General features: G+C 44.4%; 1 protein-coding gene across 1 annotated transcript in view; it reads right to left on the reverse strand.

The window, feature by feature from the left end:
- Positions 1-20,639, reverse strand: part of LOC109879653 (prostaglandin F2 receptor negative regulator-like) — a 38,083-nt gene extending 17,444 nt beyond the window's left edge. Inside the window, exons 1-8 of the mRNA XM_020471817.2 lie at positions 20,277-20,639; positions 17,469-17,837; positions 14,485-14,895; positions 12,899-13,258; positions 3,889-4,208; positions 3,670-3,790; positions 1,060-1,279; positions 774-958 (exon numbers count right to left, since the gene is read on the reverse strand). Of these exons, the coding sequence (XP_020327406.2) occupies positions 774-958; positions 1,060-1,279; positions 3,670-3,790; positions 3,889-4,208; positions 12,899-13,258; positions 14,485-14,895; positions 17,469-17,837; positions 20,277-20,334 (2,044 nt within the window). The 5' untranslated portion in view covers positions 20,335-20,639. The remainder of the gene's footprint in view (positions 1-773; positions 959-1,059; positions 1,280-3,669; positions 3,791-3,888; positions 4,209-12,898; positions 13,259-14,484; positions 14,896-17,468; positions 17,838-20,276) is intronic.
- Positions 20,640-21,244: the final 605 nt, after the last annotated feature.

Consider the following 21,244-nt stretch of genomic DNA (forward strand, 5'->3'; position numbering starts at 1 on the left):
CCAGGAGAGGTTGGTTATGGGGTGCCGCTTTGAAGCTTCCACCCCACAGAGAGGAAGAAGGGCTGCAGGTAGCCTAGCGGTTAGGAGCGTTGGACCTGTAACCGAATGGTTGCTAGTCCGAATCCCCGAGCCGACTAGGTGAAACATCTGCTGATGTGCCATTGAGCAAGGCACTTTACTATATTTGCTCCTCTAAGACAGCTAAATGACTCAAATGTAAGAGAGTGTGTCTTTCCACAGTGAGAGAGATGTAGAGAGAGGGCGTGCTCAAGAGGTCTACCTCCCCAGAGACAGTAATAGAGGTTTCAGTAATTAGTTACATCTCTCTCCCACGAACATCAAACACAGCCAACTAGGCCGATGCAGGGAATGTGAGAGAGTATATATAGAGTTCATATGAGAGAGTATATTTAGAGTTCATGTGAGAGAGTATATTTAGAGTTCATATGAGAGAGTATATTTAGAGTTCATATGAGAGAGTATATTTAGAGTTCATATGAGAGAGTATATTTAGAGTTCATGTGAGAGAGTATATTTAGAGTTCATGTGAGAGAGTATATTTAGAGTTCATATGAGAGAGTATATTTAGAGTTCATATGAGAGAGTATATTTAGAGTTCATGTGAGAGAGTATATTTAGAGTTCATATGAGAGAGTATATTTAGAGTTCATGTGTGAGCTTCAGTAAAAGTCTAGTGGGTATAGACTCAGTAGGACACAGAAGATATTGTATGTAGCTCAGTGGTGGTCAGAGTGTGTGTTCTATCCTCGTACCAGTCTCCTGGAAGTTGATCTGGACCTTGTTAGACTTGGCGCTGACAGCTTTGGTCCAGGCCTGGCCTGGTTGTTTGGTCCAGGCAGTGATGTCACACCAGTAGAAGCCCCTGTCAGCCTGCTGCACTCCGGCCAGACGGAAGCGGAACTCAGCCGGACCAGTCTTGGTCAGAACCAGGCTGTCCCTGGGAGCCAGAACCCAGTTTACTTTCAACATAGGTCACTAGTAATAACACAACAACTTCATTCATCTTATGATACATACTGCTCAGTACTGTGTGTGTACCTGCGGTTAGGGTCTGTAGCCCCTCCATGTTGTAGTACAGAGTCAGGACTGAGAGAGAGGACGGTTCTAGTGGCAGAGTCCACACTGTCCTGAGTCTGCACCAGCACAGAGTAGCCCGGGTCCTGCAAGTGCACATGGGATACGGTACAGCTCATCTCAAAGGTGGCTCCGCCTGCCACCGCCTCACGCACACGCTGTGCCACGGCGGTTAGAGACGGACCTGGAGGGAGACAGATCAATCAATCAATTAATAATCAGTGAGTCAGTCAATCTGACTGACTTCATGACTTAGAAAGCTGCCTGGAGCGCAACCTAAATCAAGGACCATGAGAGCAACTGGGATGTGTGTGATAGTGTGGGCCGGGTACCGAGGTAATGGCAAGGGAAGCAGTGCAATCAATCAAGATAGAGCCTGAGGCTAGTAGAGTGGTAAGGAGTAACTGGGACTACAGACAGACAGTAAACAGTCAGACGCTCTGCAACCACAGCTACTCTAACCTAACAACCAGCTGTCAGTAGTAGCCACAGGGACTGAGTGGACAGACCATCAGTAGGAATGTCCAGACTTCATGAATGGACAAAGACACTGACAGAGCTCTGCAGAGAAAGATGGACAGAGAGAGTGAGAGATTGAGAGATGAACAGAGAGAGAAGGCGATTCCCAGAGTTACTGGGAGGAAACAGAGGAAGAAAGTCAGAACTAGTAGGGCGAGAAAAATACAAACTCCATACTGTATATCCTCATCGCTATTCAATAGCTTTTTACACTAGATCGCCATCATCTAACCAGTTTTACGGGGTTCACAGAGTTCAGTTTGGGTGAGTGTGTGTAAAAAGGTTATTTTGTGAGAATCTGGAAGCCGAAGGGTGACTGTTGAGAACTATTTAGACTCAAATCAACAGTGGAAACTAGGACTCATAGCTGTCACTCAGGGCAGCTGTCTAGGTCCCTTACTTAATTCAATCTTTACCAATGTCATGCCACCTGCTTTGAAAAAAATGACTCAACACTATACACGTCAGCAGCTACTACAGCGACTGAAATGACTGTAATGCTCAACAAAAAGCTGCAGTTAGTTTCAAAGTGGGTGGCAAGGAATATGTTAGTCCTAAATATTTCTAAAACTAAAAGCAATGTATTTGGGACAAAATCATTCACTAACCCCTAAAACATCAACTAAATCTTGTAAGAAATAATGTCGAAATTGAGCAAGTTGAGGTGACTAAACTGCTTGGAGTAACCCTGGATTGTAAACTGTCATTGTCAAAACAGTTTACAACAGTAGCTAAAATGGGGAGAATTCTGTCCGTAATAAAGCACTGCTCTGCCTTCTTAACAACAGTATCAACAAGGCTGGTCCTACAGGCTCTAGTTACGTCGCACCTAGACTACTGTTTAGTCGTGTGGTCAGGAGCCACAAAAAGGGACTTCTGCAATTGGCTCAGAACAGGGCAGCACAGATGGCCTTTGGACGTACACAGAGAGCAGCTAACATTAACAATATGCAAGTCAATCTCTCCCGGCTGAAAGTGGAGGAGATTGACTTTATCACTACTTGTTTTTGTAAGAGGTGTTGACAAGCTGAATGCACTGAGCTTGTCTGTTTAAACTACTAGTTCACAGCTCAGACACCCATCATACCCCACAAGACATGTCACCAGAGGTCTCTTCACAATCCCCAAGTCCAGAACAGACAACGGGAGGCGCACAGTACTACATAGAGCCATGACTACATGGAACTCTATCCCACATTAAGTAGACCACCCTCCCTATTGTATATAGTCCTGTCCATGAGCTACTCTTGTCCTGTATTATGTCATGTTTCATGTGGACCCCAGGAAGAGTAGCAGCTGCTTTTGCAACAGCTAATGTGGATCCTAATAAAATACCAAACCCATGCAAGCAGTAAAATTAGATTTGAAAAAAACAGAAAAAAATTCACATTATGGAACAGGGGGGGGGACTGTGAAGCAACACAAACATAGGCACAGACACACGCACTATACACACACGTACACATGGATTTTGTAATGTAGATGTGGTAGTGGTGGAGTAGGGGCCTGAGGGCACACCCGTGTGTTGTGAAATCTGTGAATGTATTGTAATGTTTTTAAAATTGTATAAATCCCTTAATTTTGACAGACCCCAGGAAGAGTAGCTGCTGCCTTGGCAGGAACTAATGGGGCTCCATAATAAATACAAATACTCACACGCCAAACTGACTAACACCATCTCTGGTATGTTAGAGACTGATGCATCCGTCTGTGTGTGTGTGTGTGTGTGTGTGTGCCCTAGACTTGTGGTGTGCCATGGTACAGGCTTTCCTGTTGTCAGACATACATTGGCGCCTCAACTTCCTCTGCCATGTTTGTTGAGCAGCCAACATGAAACAAGCCATGGTTACATGGTAATGTTTTACATCCTCTAGCTTGGACTCCCATCCAGAACACACGTCCCTTATTACCTCCAACACATCACATAGAAAACAAATGAACATAGCAGAATGACAAATGTATTAAATAGCAACATTGCTATATTCAGGTGGTTTCATCAAAAGAGAAATAAAAAAGGAAGGAGGGAGAAGAAATGAGAGCGTCATCACTACTTACGTTTGGGTTCCCATCGGACGGTCAGAGGGGGGGTGAGGAACTCTGCTGCCTCCTCCATTCCACCCTGCCTAGAGGGAGTCCACGCTGTCACACTGCACGCATATGCCCCCATGTCCACGTCCTGACGGTACACACACATTTTTAGCGGCACTTGATTTAACACAAGCTTGTGTGTCTAACAAATGATTGTGCTTGAGGTACACACACACACACACCTACCTGTGTGCGTAGGAAGCGGAGCTTGAATGTATCCGGTTCTACTCGGGTCAGAACGATGGCACCAGACTCCAACCTATCACGGTACAGCGTCCCAGACTTCAGGTTGCCGTGGGCATCCAGGGAACCAATAGGGAGGGTGGTCTGTGCGGTTGTCAGGCGGTCGCCAGGTGGACCAGGAAGTGGCGTGTACTCCCAGGTCACGCCCAGTCGGCCCCCTGCAAGGAAGTGGGTGATGTTGGTCACATGACACGCCAGCTCTGTGGGGTCACCTGTGACCTGCGGGGTCGATGAGGGGGTAAGGGTCACTGCGAAATTAGGCTCTGGAGGGAGGGACAGAAAGATGGGGGGGGGGGGGGGGGGGGAGAGTGCGAGAAACATTAATAAACATCAGTAAAGGGACATGGTGAAATAACATCCACCTTAGTGCATTCAGGGTAGTGTAACATGTTGACTCCTGCTGTACACAGAACCAGACCAGTTAGTTAAAAAGGAATAATCTGGAAGCCACTTCACAGCCACTAAGGTAGTGGTGAGCAGAGCTCTTCCCTGTCTGTAGCCATGAATCCAATGGGTGGTGTGTGTGTGCGTTAGGGATGTGCACGGTTATCTGAATATCCGAACGGGCGTTAGTATTCAAATAATTGGGAGTACTCATTTTTTGGGAGAGAGAAAAGGTGTTTTTAAAGTATTTTTCTAAGGTAAAATATCCATGTGACATTGTTATACCATGACCTTTCAAATTATGAATTTAATAAAAACGAACTTGTAATTCATGACAAGTTCGTTTTAACACACGTGTTAACCTTCACGTGTGTAGCTTGTTGGTTATGTTGGCCAATCAAAACGGCAAAGAGGCACAATGTGTAGCAAGTGGAATGAGAGTTCACTAATGCAGTGCAAGATAGAACAAAAATAACCAACAGGTAGGCTGTCTTATCTGAATGGGGTTGGGGAGAAAGCACAGCATATGGCCTCAATTAGCCTAACTAGCAATAGCTGGCTAGCTAGCTTCTAGGCTCCTGCAATCCAGACAGGTATTGATAAATGGGATGAAAAATTGCTTCTACAAGTTAGCCCGTCTTGGCTGTAGTTGGGTTGCCTTGGGTGCTCGTCTCGCTAGCTCCCATCTCACTGGTCCCTCAGCAGAGCATCAGCCTCCCTCCTTCCCACAGCAGTGCTCAGGTTAAAAACTTAAGCAAAAAAATTAATGAAATACAAAAATTATTACGAATATCTAGATATCTGACAAAAATTCATGATACTATTCAAATAGTGACATTTTTTCTAAACCCCATTCCTAGTGTGTGTGCGCAAATGGGGCAGTCAGGCTTCTCAAACACAGTGTATCAGTGTGAAACGACCGAGGCTTTTACACACCACACACACACACAGTGTATCAATGTTAAGTGTCAGTAGCGGAGTGTGTGTGGGGTCTCAGTAGGTGATTGGGCTGGTATCTCAGTCAGACCTCTAGTCTACAGATTGTCTCTTTATGCTCCAATGAACAGGGAACACACATATTCCTTGCTCTCGATTAGTGCGCGTGTGTGTGTGTGTGTGTGTGTGGTCATGGGTTTTCCACGTTGTGTCATTTGGACGTCACAGGGGCTGAATCATGCACTGTCACCATCTGTTACACTGCTGTGAGGATCATCACAAGATCATCTGCGAAAATCCTCCTTCCTTTGTGAGGAGAGAATCCCCGCCAATTAGCCATGTGCCCATTCCACCGCTTTCACACCCCTCATCCATCTTTCTCACACACACACACACACACACACACACACACACACACACACACACACACACACACACACACACACACACACAGTAGCTCCATTAATAGACCAAAGGAAGACTCACACTGCAGAACGACTCAAACACATTTCCTGCTAATGGCCTACAAATGGAACGAAACATACATTATAACAAACTCACGTGCCCACACAAGTACACAGGTGCACCCCCACCCTCCCCTACTTACCCAAGACCGGATAAACTGAGGCATTATGCACAGGACAAGAGCTGTTCCAGGGCCATTTGTTAAGGGAATAAAAAGCTGAAATCTAGTCCACCCAGTAGAGAGCTGATACCAGGCAGTGAAGAACACTACTCTGATGAAGAAGGTAATGGCCCTCAACAAAAACAAGACTAATGCACATTTTGAAACCGAACACCACAACTAGGTTTCCATTAGCCTGGCTGTGGTTCCCAACTGGTTGGTATGGACCATAGAGATGTAGAATACATTAAATGTTCTTCATACAGCTACTTCTAGGTTGTGGTTGTGGCTAAAGACTGGGGTGCTATCTCGGGTGCACTCTAACTAGAACCACAGTTCTGTTTACTTGAAAGGTCGTATTGAAAAACAGACATGGTTTGGGTATAGCCTAGCACAGCATAGGGGTTGACAACCACTGTTCTACAAACTAACCACATTCAGGATTACGCGCTTGCTTGTCTTAACTTCTTTGGGACTGGGGGGGCAGTATTGAGTAGCTTGGATGAATAAGGTGCCCAGAGTAAACTGCCTGCTACTCAGGCCCAGTTGCTAATATATGCATATTATTTGTAGATTTGGATAGAAAACACTCGGAAGTTACTAAAACTGTTTGAATGATGCGAGAATAAAAATCACTCATATGGCAGGCAAAAACCAGAGAAAAAAATCCAACCGGGAAGTGGGAAATCTGAGGTTTGTAGTTTTTCAACTAATGCCCTATCGAAGATACAGTGGAATATTGGTCATATTGCACTTCCTAAGGCTTCAACTAGATGTCAACAGTCTTTAGAACCTTGTTTGATGCTTCTACTGTGAGGTGGGGGCTCATAAGGGCTGTTTGAGCCAGGTGTCTGGCAGAGTGTCATGAGCTCGTGACACGTGTTCATGTGAAAGTTAGCTCGCGTTCCATTGCTTTTCTACAGACAAAGGAATTCTCCGGTTGGAAAATTATTGAAGATTTATGATAAAAACATCCTAAAGATTGATTCTATACTTCGTTTGACATGTTTCTACGAACTGTAATATAACTTTCAACTGAACTTTCGCATGGACTTGCCGGCGCGTCGTGACTTTGGATTGTGTACTAAACGCGTGAAAAACAAAGAGGTATTTGGACATAAATGAGGGACTTTATCGAACAAATCAAACATTTATTGTGGAACTGGGATTCCTGGGAGGGCATTCTGATGAAGATCAAAAGGTAAGTGAATGTTTCTAATGCTATTTCTGACTTCTGTTGACTGCACAACATGGCAGATATACTTTTGGCTGTTTTATTGTCTGAGCACTGTACTCAGATTATTGCATGGTGTGCTTTTTTGGAAAAGTGTTTTTGAAATCTGACACAGCGGTTGCATTAAGGAGAAGTTTATCTAAAGTTCCATGCATAACACTTGTATTTTCATCAATATTTATGATGAGCATGTCTGTAAATTGATGTGGCTCTCTGCAAAAATCACTGGATGTTTTTGGAACTACTGAACATAACCCCAATGTAAACTGAGATTTTTTGATATAAATATGAACTTTATCAAACAAAATATACATGTATTGTGTAACATGAAGTCCTATGAGTGTCATCTGATGAAGATCAAAGGTTAGTGATTAATTTTGTCTGTATTTCTGCTTTGTGTGACTCCTCTCTTTGGCTGGAAAAATGGCTGTGTTTTTCTTTGACTTGGCTCTGACCTAACATAATCCTTGTGGTGCTTTCGCCGTAAAGCCTATTTGAAAATCGGACACTGTGGCTGGATTTACAAGAAGTGAATCTTTAAAATTGTGTCAAATACTTGTATGCTTGAGGAATTTTAATTATGAGATTTCTGTTGTTTTGAATTTGGCGTCCTGCACTTTCACTGGCTGTTGAGGTGGGATGCTACCTTCCCGAATATCCCAGAGAGGTTTTAAAAGTGTGACCTATAAAAAAAAAACTACAAGCACACACACACACAAAACCACACCCACACACATTCGCTAAACAGACAGACACTTCGGAGGACATTTCAGTTGATTAAAAGCCATGATAAAACCAGTTTGTGTTTCAATTGATTTGGATCAGACCTGTCTTAGGGTTGTCAGCAGGGGCAAGCTGACACAGTGTTAACTGCCAAATATCTCCGGAGGGGGGGGTGAGTGACTCACTGTTAATACAGGTCTGGAGTGTCAACGGTAAACACAGCGCCTGGTCTGTGTTTGAAATAAGTCATCCAATCTTACGTCAGTATGAAGTTCAGGAAAAAACATGAGTTGTACTTTGACCTCGTTCAGTAAGGGAACAATATACTTCAGCCACCATGTTTCCCTGGGAGCTAAGAGTGCGACACTGTGTGACGTTTGAGTGTGGAGTTCTGCGCCGTTTAAGTTTTTGGGTGTGTTACCATAGAGATACCATCCGTTTATAACAGACGGGAACTATCTGACCATCTCAACTCTAGAGACGTTTACTAACGTACTAGAGTTCACCTATTCATACAGACTACCACACAAACCAGACGTAACTAATGAAATTCTGTATATTTCATGAAAATAGTTAAACATTGGTTCCAATAAATAATAAACACACTCAAGAGTATGTGTCTGCACACACACACACCTAATATAGTTAGTGTGTCTCACACACATGCTGTGCAACAAACCAAAACGCCAAGGGGAGATGTAATTATTAGGACAGAGCAAGCAGGTGTTCTATCTGGAGTGAAGACAGAGACAGATGGGTGAGCGAGGCGAGAGAAAAGGAGAGGGAGAGAGAAAGAAAAGGGACTAAGCATGTTCCAAGGAATGTTCTCAAGAGGACTCTCTCCACTGCCAAGAAGCTCCGGCCTTCATCGGAGGGTCTCTGGTTTCACTGGTGTGTTTGAGCATGTGGTGTGTGTCTGTGTTGAACCAGATATGACCCAGAGTGCATTCCTCCACTCAGTCGCCACCCTGTCAACACCCTCCATCACTTTTCCTTCACTCCCTCAGTATACAGCAGCCACTGAGCATCCTGAAGCCTGACTCAAGACATGAAGGTGATTTGGAGAGAGAACCAGAGGTGGTCGGTGCTGTTTATGATGAGGGAGAATGATAATTTATTTTATGATTAGTCTTATTTTCTGTTCCAGTATGTTGGATTCACCCAGCTCAATGTAACATTGATAGGTTTAGGCTACTACATGATAAGCAAATCTATCCCCATCATGAGTTTGCTACAACCTAGCCTATGAATGAAAGTCACCATAGGTGCACAGGTCAAGGTCATTTTTTGTAATCAAGGTGAGAGAGTGACACATTCAATACCACCTTCCACACTCTTGCCTGCATCTAGCTGATCTAGGGTGTGAATCATTCGTACACCATGGTGCTACCCTACAGAGTGCTGCTGAGGCTACTGTAGACCATTGCAAAACATTGCGTTTTAATCAATGATTTGGTGAATATATTTTGTATTGTTTTATCTAAAAAGTATAACATTCAAGTTTAACGGTTTATTTTGATGAAACTCACTGAGGATGGTCCTCCCCCTCCTCTCTGGAGCCTCCACTGGAGAGAACCCATTGAACTCTATGGTGACTCTGGGTGATTGTATGGGAGAGGTGACACAGCACTAACACCACAGGGGGGTTTGTAGGATGGAGGAAGAATAACAGCAACTTAAAGTTGTAATAGGTCACTTTTTGGGCGACTCAACCAAATTCACATAGAAATGTGAGTTACAGATCTGTCATCCTCATTGAATGTGTTGGCATATTTTACTTTCGGTTTTGTGCAACAGCCTCAAACAACAAGATTTTGGGCTATTGAAAAGGTATTTCACAGCAGTTTAGGTGGTACAGTGTGATTATCTATAGAATGACTGCTTGTTTTGTCACAAACTGAAATTAGGCAAACTATTAGAATATTAGCAAACAGGATTTCTGCAAATTGCACCTTTAAGAATGGCTCATTAAGTGTGTGCGTGTGTAACCACAGGAGGCTGCTGAGGGGAGGACGGCTCATAATAATGGCTGGATTGGAGTAAATGGAATGATAAACACTTGGAAACCATGTTTATGTTACCAATCCTTTGATTCCGTTCCAGTGATTACTATGAGCCCGTCCTCCACAACTAAGGTACCACCTCTGGTGTGTGTCATGCTTCCGTCATCATTGTGACATACAGTACCTATTGTTGTGATGGACTGCAGATGTAGAGTCAAACAATAGTACCAATCAGTCAAGGAAAGACGCACCAGGGTAGCTAGCCCCCTCTGCAGCTCCATAGGGGATTAGAAGGACACAGTGACTTCCAACTATTTATACTACACCTCTACTGTTGGACAGAGAGGTTTATGGTGGTTGGAGGTATCCTGTAGAGAGTGTGTGTGCATGCACATTACTACATACAGTGCATTCAGAAAGTACTCAGATCTCTCTGTACTTTGCTCTGTTCATCTTTGCTCTATCCTGACTAGTCTCCCAGTCCCTGCCGCTGAAAAACAGCATGATTCTGCCACCACCATGCTTCACTGTAGGGATGGTGCCAGGTTTCCTCCAGACGTGACAGTTGGCATTCAGGCCATAGAGTTTAATCTTGGTTTCAACAGACCAGAGAATCTTTTTCCCTCATGGTCTGAGTGTCTTTAGATGCCTTTTGGCAAACTCCAAGCGGGCTGTCATGTTCCTTTTACTGAGGAGTGGCTTCCGTCTGGCCACTGAACCATCATGGCCTGATGGGTGGAGTGCTGCAGAGATGGTTGTCCTTCTGGAAGGTTCTCCCATCTCTACAAAGGAACTCTGTCAGAGTGACCATTGGATTCTTGGTCAATCAAGTTATAGAAACATCTCAAGGTTGATCAATGGAAACAAGATGCACCGGAGCTCAATTTGTCTCACAGCAAAGGGTCTGAATACTAATGTAAATAAGGTATTTTTAATGTTTAATAAATGTGCAAACATTTCTAAAAACCAGTTTTTTGCTTTGTATGTAGATTGCTGAGGATTTCTTTTTATTTAATCAATTTTAGAATAAGGCTGTTGCGTAACAAAATGTGGAAAAAGTCAAGGGGTCTGAATACTTTCCAAAGGCACTGTATACTACCATTTCCTCAGCGTAGTAGGTCTGAATTTCATGGGATTTGGGTGCGAGTGTGAATGTGTGTCTTCCAGACGTAGGCAGAGTTCCTCTTCCATTGATGTCTGGCCTTGCCTACGACCCTCTCCCACTAGGCTTAACCCAGGGCACTTCTCTCAACATGCACAATGGCAGACAGAAAACAAACATCTAGTAACCACCAACACATATGTATGGTTTGTGAGTCTATTGGTGTAGGGCTCTATGGTACTAGAGGGAACTCCTACACTCTGGCAACACATAACTTTCCTCCATGACCATTTTCACTGCACAGTGTTTGGTGTGTGTGTGTGTGTGTGTCAGAGGAGCGTCATGTTTGGGACTCTCGAGAACCAGCACCAGGCAGACCTAGTTCCAGAGCAGATTTAACCCCACAGCTACTGCAGCACAAACAGCTACCGTGTGGCGCATTCAAGATCTGAATTCTAAGAGTTTCATACACTAGGAGCAGTAGGGTTGCTTATTATCAAGCTAATGCTAACCCAATGGACTTTATGGCATTTCCTCACACAGAAATACAACACGTAGCCTAAAGCAGCGATTCTCAACTGCTGGATCACGACGCAAATGTGCGTCACAGGAGGTTTCTTCAGAGTGTTTTCAATATAAAACGCCATTAGCAATGCTATTTTGGAAGTCTCAAAACAGTGAATTTATTACTGTTAGATTCTAATTTTCAGTGTATAAACTCTAGATACTATGAAAGTGCAAACCAAGTTTATTCTTCCCAGAGGGCCAATACAGCCGCATTAGACAAAGTCATTCACACAAGCACTGATATTTAACCCTTTCTCCTATGCCGAGTCTCCTCCTACACATCTGAACAAACATTGTATCTTTATTGCTAGGCAGGAAACTAAGTGAAACGGACCATACATTTTTCTCCCTTAAAACATGACCTGGACCCCTTTCATCACTAATCCATGGCTCTCTCCCCTTATCAATGCCTGCCACGTGATCATTTCCCCTACACTCAGTATGAGTACGTTCCAAGCTTAACCACCAACTTCTGGTGTAGCCCCTCAGCTATGACACCCCTCAGGTACCTTTTAAAACTAATGATTAATAACATTTAAAGTTCAGAAACCCAAAACCATCATTAACATTCTTCATCAAGAATATGGGGAGAATTGAATGAATGACAATGAAAGAGGTCGGAATGTGGTTCCCTTGTTATATATTTGCTAGCTATATAACATTGAAAAATCCAGATTGTATTTTGTCGATTCTTTTCGCGATGAGAATATTGGGCCGGGACTGAGACAACCTGATTCAATTTGGGTCCTGAGGAAAAACCAGTTAAGAACCACTGGCCTAAAAGGTCATGAAAATCTATACCAAACTGGGAGGGACGACATGAACTTATCCATTGCAAAATGTTTTGCTACGGTGGTCCCTAATGAATCCCTACACGACCACCCACACACACAGGATGGCATGAGTGACACCACGGCACCTTGAACCTGTCAGGTCATATACACCCTACACCACCGCTTAGGTCCCAGAGCAACCATGCTGTCATTGTAAATAAGAATTTGTACTTAACTGACTTGCCTGGTTAAATAGAGAGCGGGAGCGAAACAGGGTGTAAAACCAGAGAAAGGAGTTAGCTAGGTCTTAACAGGCATGAATAATCAATATTTTTCACTGTGGGGGCAGGTATGTCAGAAAAAAGGCTTGACTAAAGCATAGGCTCACTCTGCGGGTGCCTGTGTGTGATGTGTGTGTTCATTCCTGTGTGTCTCTGTAGTACAAGGCATCACTGATGTACTGCCATGGTGAAGCATGCGTGTTCAAAGTAAGCCTAGTGAGAGGCCAATGCTATTAATAGTATGTTAGATATGGTAATCTTGGTTGGACTGCATTTCAAGACCTGAAAAACATACAGTAGATATTTTAACAGCACTTTCACTCACTGATCTGTGTGACTAGAACTTGTACTGGGTTGGAGGTCTTCTCTGCAGCCTGGTACCATCTTCCTCCTCCTCCGACCCAGGCCCGGACCCTACAGGAGTACATCCCCTTATCAGACCCCCTTACCCCCCTCACCACCAGCCTAAACTCCCCTGGCCCCGTCCGCTCCAGCCCCACCGAGGGGGACCCATTTGAGACCACCCCGTCACGGCCCAGGCTGACCGCTGTGCGTCCGTCCACAAGCCAGGTGACCTCCAGGGCCAGGGAGACCAAGTTACCCGCGGAGACCAGGCAGGTGAGGGTCAGGGTGTCGTCCATGTTGAGCGTGGTGTTGGACATGGCCACGACAGACAAGGAACGAGCTGGAAAGCGGAGGGAGAAGACAAAATGGCTGCCGTTAGAACCAATAAACAAGGAAACAACCCCTAGGTCCTAACTGCTAGACACCTGTAGAACTGGACCGGTTGGAGAAGTAGAAGCAATATGGTGAAAATAAAAGAACACTCCAGCACAGTTGGATATGGAGATACAAGTACTCTACACATCAAGAGAAGACGGAGTAGAAGGGATTCAACATGTAAAACTTGATTAAAACCATCCAGATCAAAAGAACCAACAGTGAGAAGTTGAAAGACCCACATATAGAAGATCAAGGATGACTATTTATTAAAAAAGCCAATTTCAAAAGCTCTAGAACCCACAAAATGTCAAGTATAAATGGGTAACTATTAAAAGTGAATATATGCCGAGAACGATTTAGGCTAAATTGTAAGAGTTTCAAAGCTATAGAAAGAAAAGTCAAGGAAAATCACATTAAAACATGACTCATGACTCCAGAGACTGAACTGAAGCTAAACGCTTTTTTGGGGGGGGGAGGGTATATTTCTCAAATTAAATCCTGGATACTGCTACTATGGGAGACTGTGATATCTGGTAGGTGAGATGACTTCACTATAGCTCCTCTATGTATGTTTAGACAAGAGAGCCAGGACAAAGGCCCCTGTTAGACTTCTCCAATCCTCTTTACCTTAGCATCTCAGTAGACAGTCAATAGTGGCTGCATGGCTACACTAGTCTTAGATACAGCATGTAAAGGAAGGCCCACAGTCCCTCCATGTTGTCTTCCTGCTAAGCTAGTCCCTCACCCCATTTTAAATCACTCACCATGCAGGAGAGGGTTCAGGGGATATGGTGTCCCAGGCAACCACTGTGTGTGTGTGTGTGTGTGTGTCGGGGGTTCCTCACACACCCAGGGATAAAGGCCTGACAGGGGGAGGGGCTGAGATAGATCTCTGGGTCAAGAGCCTCTCCAACACAAAGAAATGCTGCTAGGCTAAAATAAAGTAGAGGCCATAGAAACGACAACCATCCCCCAGATCCCGCTCTCTCAGCTGGTCCTAACCCTTCGATATTTTTTACATCTGTAAGGTGGAAGCCATATTGTGGAAGCTCCATTGCACTGCTTATACCAATCCAGACCGTACAGATCTGCAAATATCTCAGGGTTAGGGTCAAAGGGGAGTGATTTAGGATCGGCTGAATGTTTCACACGCTAAAGTACATACAAAACACACCCCATCCCCTTTACCTGTAGGTGTGACTGCCACAGCTCCCATCTCCACAGTCTTCCCCACGATGTTCTTCCACTGACCCCCTTCCTCGTGAATCCATTCCCTCCCCGTGCACACGTACATCCCTGCATCAGCCTGCGTCACCCCGGCAACAACCAATCCAAATGCCCCATCTCTGCGAATAGCCAATCGGAGCCCCCCGTCAGCATAGCGCTGGGCGGAGCCACTTCCTGTGACCACATCCCCATCTGGGCCAACGGTCAGGATATCCACCAATGGGATGCCTGGTCTCCGTAGCGACCAGGTGACGGACAGGTAGGTGGGATCAGTGAAGTGGCGGGTGACGTTGCAGGAGAGGGTGATGTCGCCACCTTCGGGGACCACGGGCTCTGGGGCCTCCGGGGCCACCTTCAGGGTGTTAGCAATGACTGTAGGGAAAGGACAGAGTTACACACACACGGCTAGCGTCGTTAATTTGCTGCTTCACTACAGCGACATGGTTCTTTACTGCATGTTAAATGTCATAGTGACAGAACGCTAACAGATGTTGCCGTAAGCCAACACATCTCAAAATGTCATCATGTTCGTTCTTCTTCATCGCCAAGAGTCATTACTGCTTTTATAATCCATGAAAAATCTATTAATACCAAATGTCAAGCTTACACATGCGCATCTTCCTTATCTGCCCCTTTCCCCCCCCCACCACCCCAAACACACACACGGTTTAGGCTGTCAGTGAGGGGTGTAATGGGGGGTGCTGCTGTCAACAGTATGTGTAAGGAGGGTTTAGATTTGATAATCACATCAGAGGAGAGAGAAGCCCTGTTTACTCTGACCGTCACAGCTGAATAAACAGAAGAGAAACGAAAGGGGGGGGGGGGGGCGAGAAAGAGAGCGAGAGACTGTATGCCTGTGGCTCTCTCGCAATGTCTGTTCATCGCACTCCCTCTCTTACGCTCTTCCTCACTCCCGCTCCCTCAGCCTCTAAACAAGAATGATACTGTGCTTTGATGTGTTCATATTCTGATGAACCTTCTTACTCTAAGCTCAGTAAGCTGCCATTCAACCAAGTCTTTGATATTGGACTTAGTGTCCTGGAGCTGCCAAATCACTGTCACACTCAGTTAAAAATCTCCCTTTCCCCCCCAACTAGCTAAACATATTCCTGTCTATGTGTTCGGGTACGGAGAAAGTGAACGTCGCACAACGGAAAGCCATTATTAATGTTGCATGTGCTGAAAGCCATTCAGTGGATCATGAACAGTTGTCATAGCAGAAGCAGCATTCAGTCTGTTCAGGGCGGGAGCAAAAACAAATTGTCAGAAAATAAAATAGTTGGGTCTCCCAAATGGACAATGACCCCAAGCCTGACCTCAATCCTATAGAAAATTTGTGGGCAGAACTGAAAAAGCATGTGCAAGCAAGGAGGCCGGCAAACCGGATTCAGTTACACCAGCTCTGTCAGGAGGAATGGGCCAAAATTCACCCAACTTATTGTGGGAAGCTTGTGGAAGGCTACCCGAAACATTTGACACAAGTTAAACAATTTAAAGGCAATGCTACCAAATACACTCAATTAGTATGTAAACTTCTGACCCACTGGGAATGTGATGAAAGAAATAAATCACACTATTATTCTTACAATTCACATCCTTAAAATAAAGTGGTGATCCTAAATGACCTAAGACAGGGAATCTTTACCTTCTAGTAAATGTCAGGAATTGTGAAAAACAGAGTTTAAATGTATTTGGCTAAGGTGTTTGTAAACTTCCGACTTCAACTGTATACACACACACGTAAAAAAAAATGTAAAAACCTGTTTTTGCTTTGTCATTATGGTGTAGTGTGTAGATTGAGGAAAAAAATATATTGAATCCATTTTAGAATAAGGCTGTAATGTAACAAAATGTAGAAGTCAAGGGGTCTGAATACTTTTCAAATGCAATGTACATTATATGCAATGTACATTATACATGTCAATGCCACTTTAGCCGAAAGAAAATAATGTATTAGATAGACAAGTGAGCCAAGCAAACACAAAACTGAAAGTTTTGGTGGAGAATGCCGTTTGCATAGACACCAATAGGAGAGGTCAGTAGACTGCCTCACCTACACATGTGACTCTTCATACCAGAGTAAACTAATTTACACTACATGGTGTTACATCAATGGATCTTACTGTACTGTGTATACAAACCGTCTACTAGTTCAACTACACCACCATGAAACATTGTTTTACAGCATGGCTACAAGCAGCACAAAAAAATCACCTACTAGTTCAAGAGCACTTAGATTTTACAATATAATCTCACGCCTCTACCTGTTCCAGCTCTCCTCGTCAGCACAATTCACCACTAAGCCTCTTTCTTTTCCTCTCCCTCAGCTCATTGAGACAGACTGTTCAGAATAGGGCAACAGTCAGCTCAACAGAAATAACAACCCCCATTTGACATGAGATAAATACACCCATCTGGAATCTGCTCTCCAAGTGTGTGTGTGTTGGAAGACTGAACGTTGTGAACATGAGTGAAATCACCACTTGATCACCCCTCACTAGTGTTTCCCCAAAGCAGCAGATCTAGGAACCGGTTCCCTCCCCAAAGCAGATTAGCATAATTGGGGTTAAAGTTACATAGCTGATCCTGAACCAGTCGATCTAAGGAAAGTGCAGCTGTGTCCATGTGTATACAGTATATAAGCGCACACGTGTGTGTGTGTGGTCTGACAAACACACAAGCTTAAGAGAGCGTGTCATGTGTAAGCAAGGGATATGAGCCGTGTTCAATAGACCACACGAACCACAACAAGAGAACATGCACACACACACACGCTGTATGGGTCTTCACAACCAGCCAACATCAGTATGTAAACTAGAAGTCATAATGGAAGTCTGACTAATCTAGTTTAAAGTTAATATAGTTCTCCTAAATGGATATACGGTGATTCCACACTGATGGTTAAGACAGTCTATAAGTCGCTCTCATACTCGTGTCTGACCCACCTTTGAGCGTGACCCCTGCGTCGTAGTTCCCGCTGAAGACAGAGTCCGTACTGGGTGTACTGCAGAGGTACGTGGCGCTGTCTGAAGACCTCACTTCCTGTATCCTCAGCTCCACCACGCTGTCCCCCAGCCGCACCACGCTCAGGTCCCCACTGGCCACCCGGTCGCTTAGCGACAAGTCCGAATACTTTGGGTCGAAGGTGGAGATTACTTGGATAGACCCCGCCTCCGCCTGCTGCATGGTCCAGTCAAAATCCTGCTCCCTGGGCCCCTCGTAGTCAGTGACATCACAGCGCAGTGAGACAGGTTGGCCCGCCACACGGAGCAGAGGGCCAGGGGACACAGACACCACCCTGGCATGGGATACACCTAGAGAGAAGACACACACATACACGTCATTGACAGATCCGCATACATAAAATCCGCAGAATCCCCCACACAATGACAGCGTTCCTACCACATCAGACTTCCTTCGCTAATCTCTTGAAAGCCTCTCTGCTTAACAATACGCATACAGTTGAGATACATGGATATATTTAGCACAGGTCAGGCTAAATATACACTTAGATACTACCTTTGGTTTGATTCCTCTGTGATTCCAAACCCACAGTGTGTGTGTGGGTGGGTGTGTGTTCTATAAAAAGGCCCACATATTGACACCTGAACCTTAGCGTCGCTGCACTCAATGGGTGAATCAATAATCTGAAGCGGTTCCTCTCCTCATCTCCTTTCCTTTATTCCCACTGACATAGAGTAACAGGTGAAAGCAAAGCCTATGGTAACCTTCTTAGACTGGAGTAGAAGGAAAGGAGTTGAGGAAAGGAAGCCACTAGAGACTATTTAGATGCACCCAGAGAGAGACAGTCTTGCTAGTGAAGGGAACAGCCTAGACCACTTACTCTAGCTAGAGAGAGAAGACCAATATAAAGTACAGGCTTGTTTGGATGGGCATAGGGGAAAGAGCAGCAAACATGCACACACACCAGGCTTGTCTGAACAGGCTGAGGGGAAGAGCGTGCACATGCCATGGCCAGCATGGAGCAACACAAGCTCCCCCACCCACACACACACCACAAACCACAGAACAGTATCAGGAAAAATGATAAGAGGTCAGCTCATTTGGCAAGAACAAAGGGACGACGCACCAGCAGCTTTCAAAAGAACGACCCCACAGCCCAGAAATAGTCCCTGTTACATCCCAACTGGAACAACCAAAGAGCAAAGCCTTCTGGGAACATTTCCATCACGCTCTACTTCTAATAGTAACGTTGGCCGCATTCCAATATGATCCTACACCACTGCCTTAGTTGGACCCTTAGTGATTAACATATCACTTCAAAGCACCTTGTTGACATACAGTACACTTAACCCTTTTTCCTGTCCTAGCGTGTTGGGACACTCAAGGAACTGGAGAAATAGACGTTTGAGGGAAGGTTGTCCATAAAACATTGCTGGAACAGTCTGGTTCTGCGGATGTCGTCGCTTTGACTTACCCTACGTCATAAGAGAAGGGATATTATACTGGTCGGACACCACTTAGGAGTGTGACTAATATTACCACGCAACTCTTAAGCCACTAAATAAATGTGTGCACCAAATTTGAGAGAAAAGCTGTGCTGTGAAAAATCTGTGATCTTTTATTTCTGCTCATGAAACATGGGTCCAACACTTTACGTCGCGTTTACATTTTTGTTCCGTGCACAACTAATCTAACTAAGCTGTTTGGTGCAGTAGTTCAATTAAAATAAAGTGTATGAATACGAGTCATCTCGTTAAATGACAGACTTTCCTGTAGAATCCCTACTGTTGACCAGTCACAAGTCGGGAGACTCCGGCTTGTGACTAACGTGTGCCGTAACAACCGAAGAAAAAAAATCGTTATAATATATGCACCAACACTTCCTAACGGTTTCGGCTGGGAAGCATGCGGACGCCTTTAAAACCATCGGGAATGGCTCAAGGGCACACACATCCCCTGTTCCAGGAAGGCTGGAGACATGTTAACTGTTGACATTTGATCATCTCACAGTACCACACCAATTTAAAAACTCAGCCGCTCACACAAACACAGGGAAGCCCTGAGCGACGCAAAGTACACGTTGACACGCACTCCCGTTGTGAAACAAAATGGGTCCGATCAACTAAACGAAAATTATATTTCTTCCTATATCACCGAGATAAGATAACCAATGACTATAATAACAGAGAGGTCCATCAGTGGTGGACAGTGCGCCATTCCAAGTTCAACTACATTAGTTCAATTTATCAAGGGGATCTATGGGTAGCCGTCTATGCGAATTGGACGGCTACCCATCGCGTGCTATGGTGCCTCCATGTAACTGGACCATTGTCAAGGCATGTCAACTTAATTGATGTCATTAAAATTAATTAAAAGTTCTCGCTCGTATTCCTTTGATTGAACGATTAAAAGTTTCGACCAGGATTTGAGGAGCTGAAATGGAAAATTGCCACACACCCTCACCTGTGACCAACCACCGTAGCCTACATGTAACGATGAAGTTGGGCGTGGGAAAATCTATTCACATATTTAAAAAAGGTTCGTTTTAGTAAAACTCAGTCATGTGTAATTAATTTTAGGAGGAACAGCATGATCAGTAAAAATCCGTTGATAACATTGCCTTTAAATTAATTTGACTAATTGCTTTGTCAATAGAGATTCTTATCAGGTTTTAAGTGAAAACGTGCCCGCGTGTGCATGTCAATCTAATAGTTCCCACTAAACGACAGCACACGCGTTATGACGATATTATCAGACCATTAGACAACCCTTTTTCAAATATAACTTACCCATCGATAAAAACAAGAGTAGAAGAGATAGATGTTCCATCCTGCAAATTCGCGTCATTTTAAATCCCAGTTCGTTCCTTTGTCATTAAAATCCGCCACGGGTGAAAGGAGTCCTCTCGGACCTTCAGTTCAAAAACCCAACCACCGGCGACCTCTCAGAAATCCCCAAAATGCTGTCCACGAGAAACGACACTGGCGAGTAGACGTTCAGATATCCGTTAAATGGACGTGCGTGCAGTGAAAGTCCACTGGTAGCGACCGTGTACGCTCGCATAATTCATACTGAGTGTCGTTAATCAGTGTTTGGTTTTGGAACGGGAGAGGGAGGGAACAACGTTGCGGTGTCCGGAAGTCAGTTTTTGGAGGAGGGGAGTAGCGGCGGGATTTTCACAGGTAGCTCTGTCCCAAGTCTCATGTAGTCTCACTAGTGGCTATTTAGAGCTGAATAATAGGCCTACAGAATATCATCATCGATACAGTGTGTAACGTTAGCCTATTGAAATGTTGCTTTCAGATCATTGCACATCTACAAGGGGGCCACTAAGGTGTGTAGTTTCAAGTTTTAAAGGGGAATTTAACTCAAAAACGATATTTCATTAGTCCACTGTTGATAGTCCTAAAATGCCTGGCATGTCAGCAGTCAAATTGTCAAGATATTATACAAGGTTGGATCTAATCCTGAATGCTGATTGGTTAAAACTGCATTCCAGCCCGTGTCTATTCTACAAGTTCCCACAAGCTGCATATGATGTTAAAACGGCCTATTTACCCTGTTCCATTTGACTGCGCAACCCACTGTCTCATCAGCCCAGCCAGGCAATTTATAAACATGATCTCCACTATAAAAAGCATCTAGATATCTCACATTTCTTTTAGATTAACATTTAGTTAAACAGCTGAGATTTGTATTAACCTTACTGTCTGTCTCTGACATTTGCAAAATTGTTCCAATATTGAAATCCGATCTC

The sequence above is a fragment of the Oncorhynchus kisutch genome, linkage group LG16 (assembly GCF_002021735.2).
Source record: "Oncorhynchus kisutch isolate 150728-3 linkage group LG16, Okis_V2, whole genome shotgun sequence".
NCBI classification, from domain to species: Eukaryota; Metazoa; Chordata; class Actinopteri; order Salmoniformes; family Salmonidae; genus Oncorhynchus; species Oncorhynchus kisutch.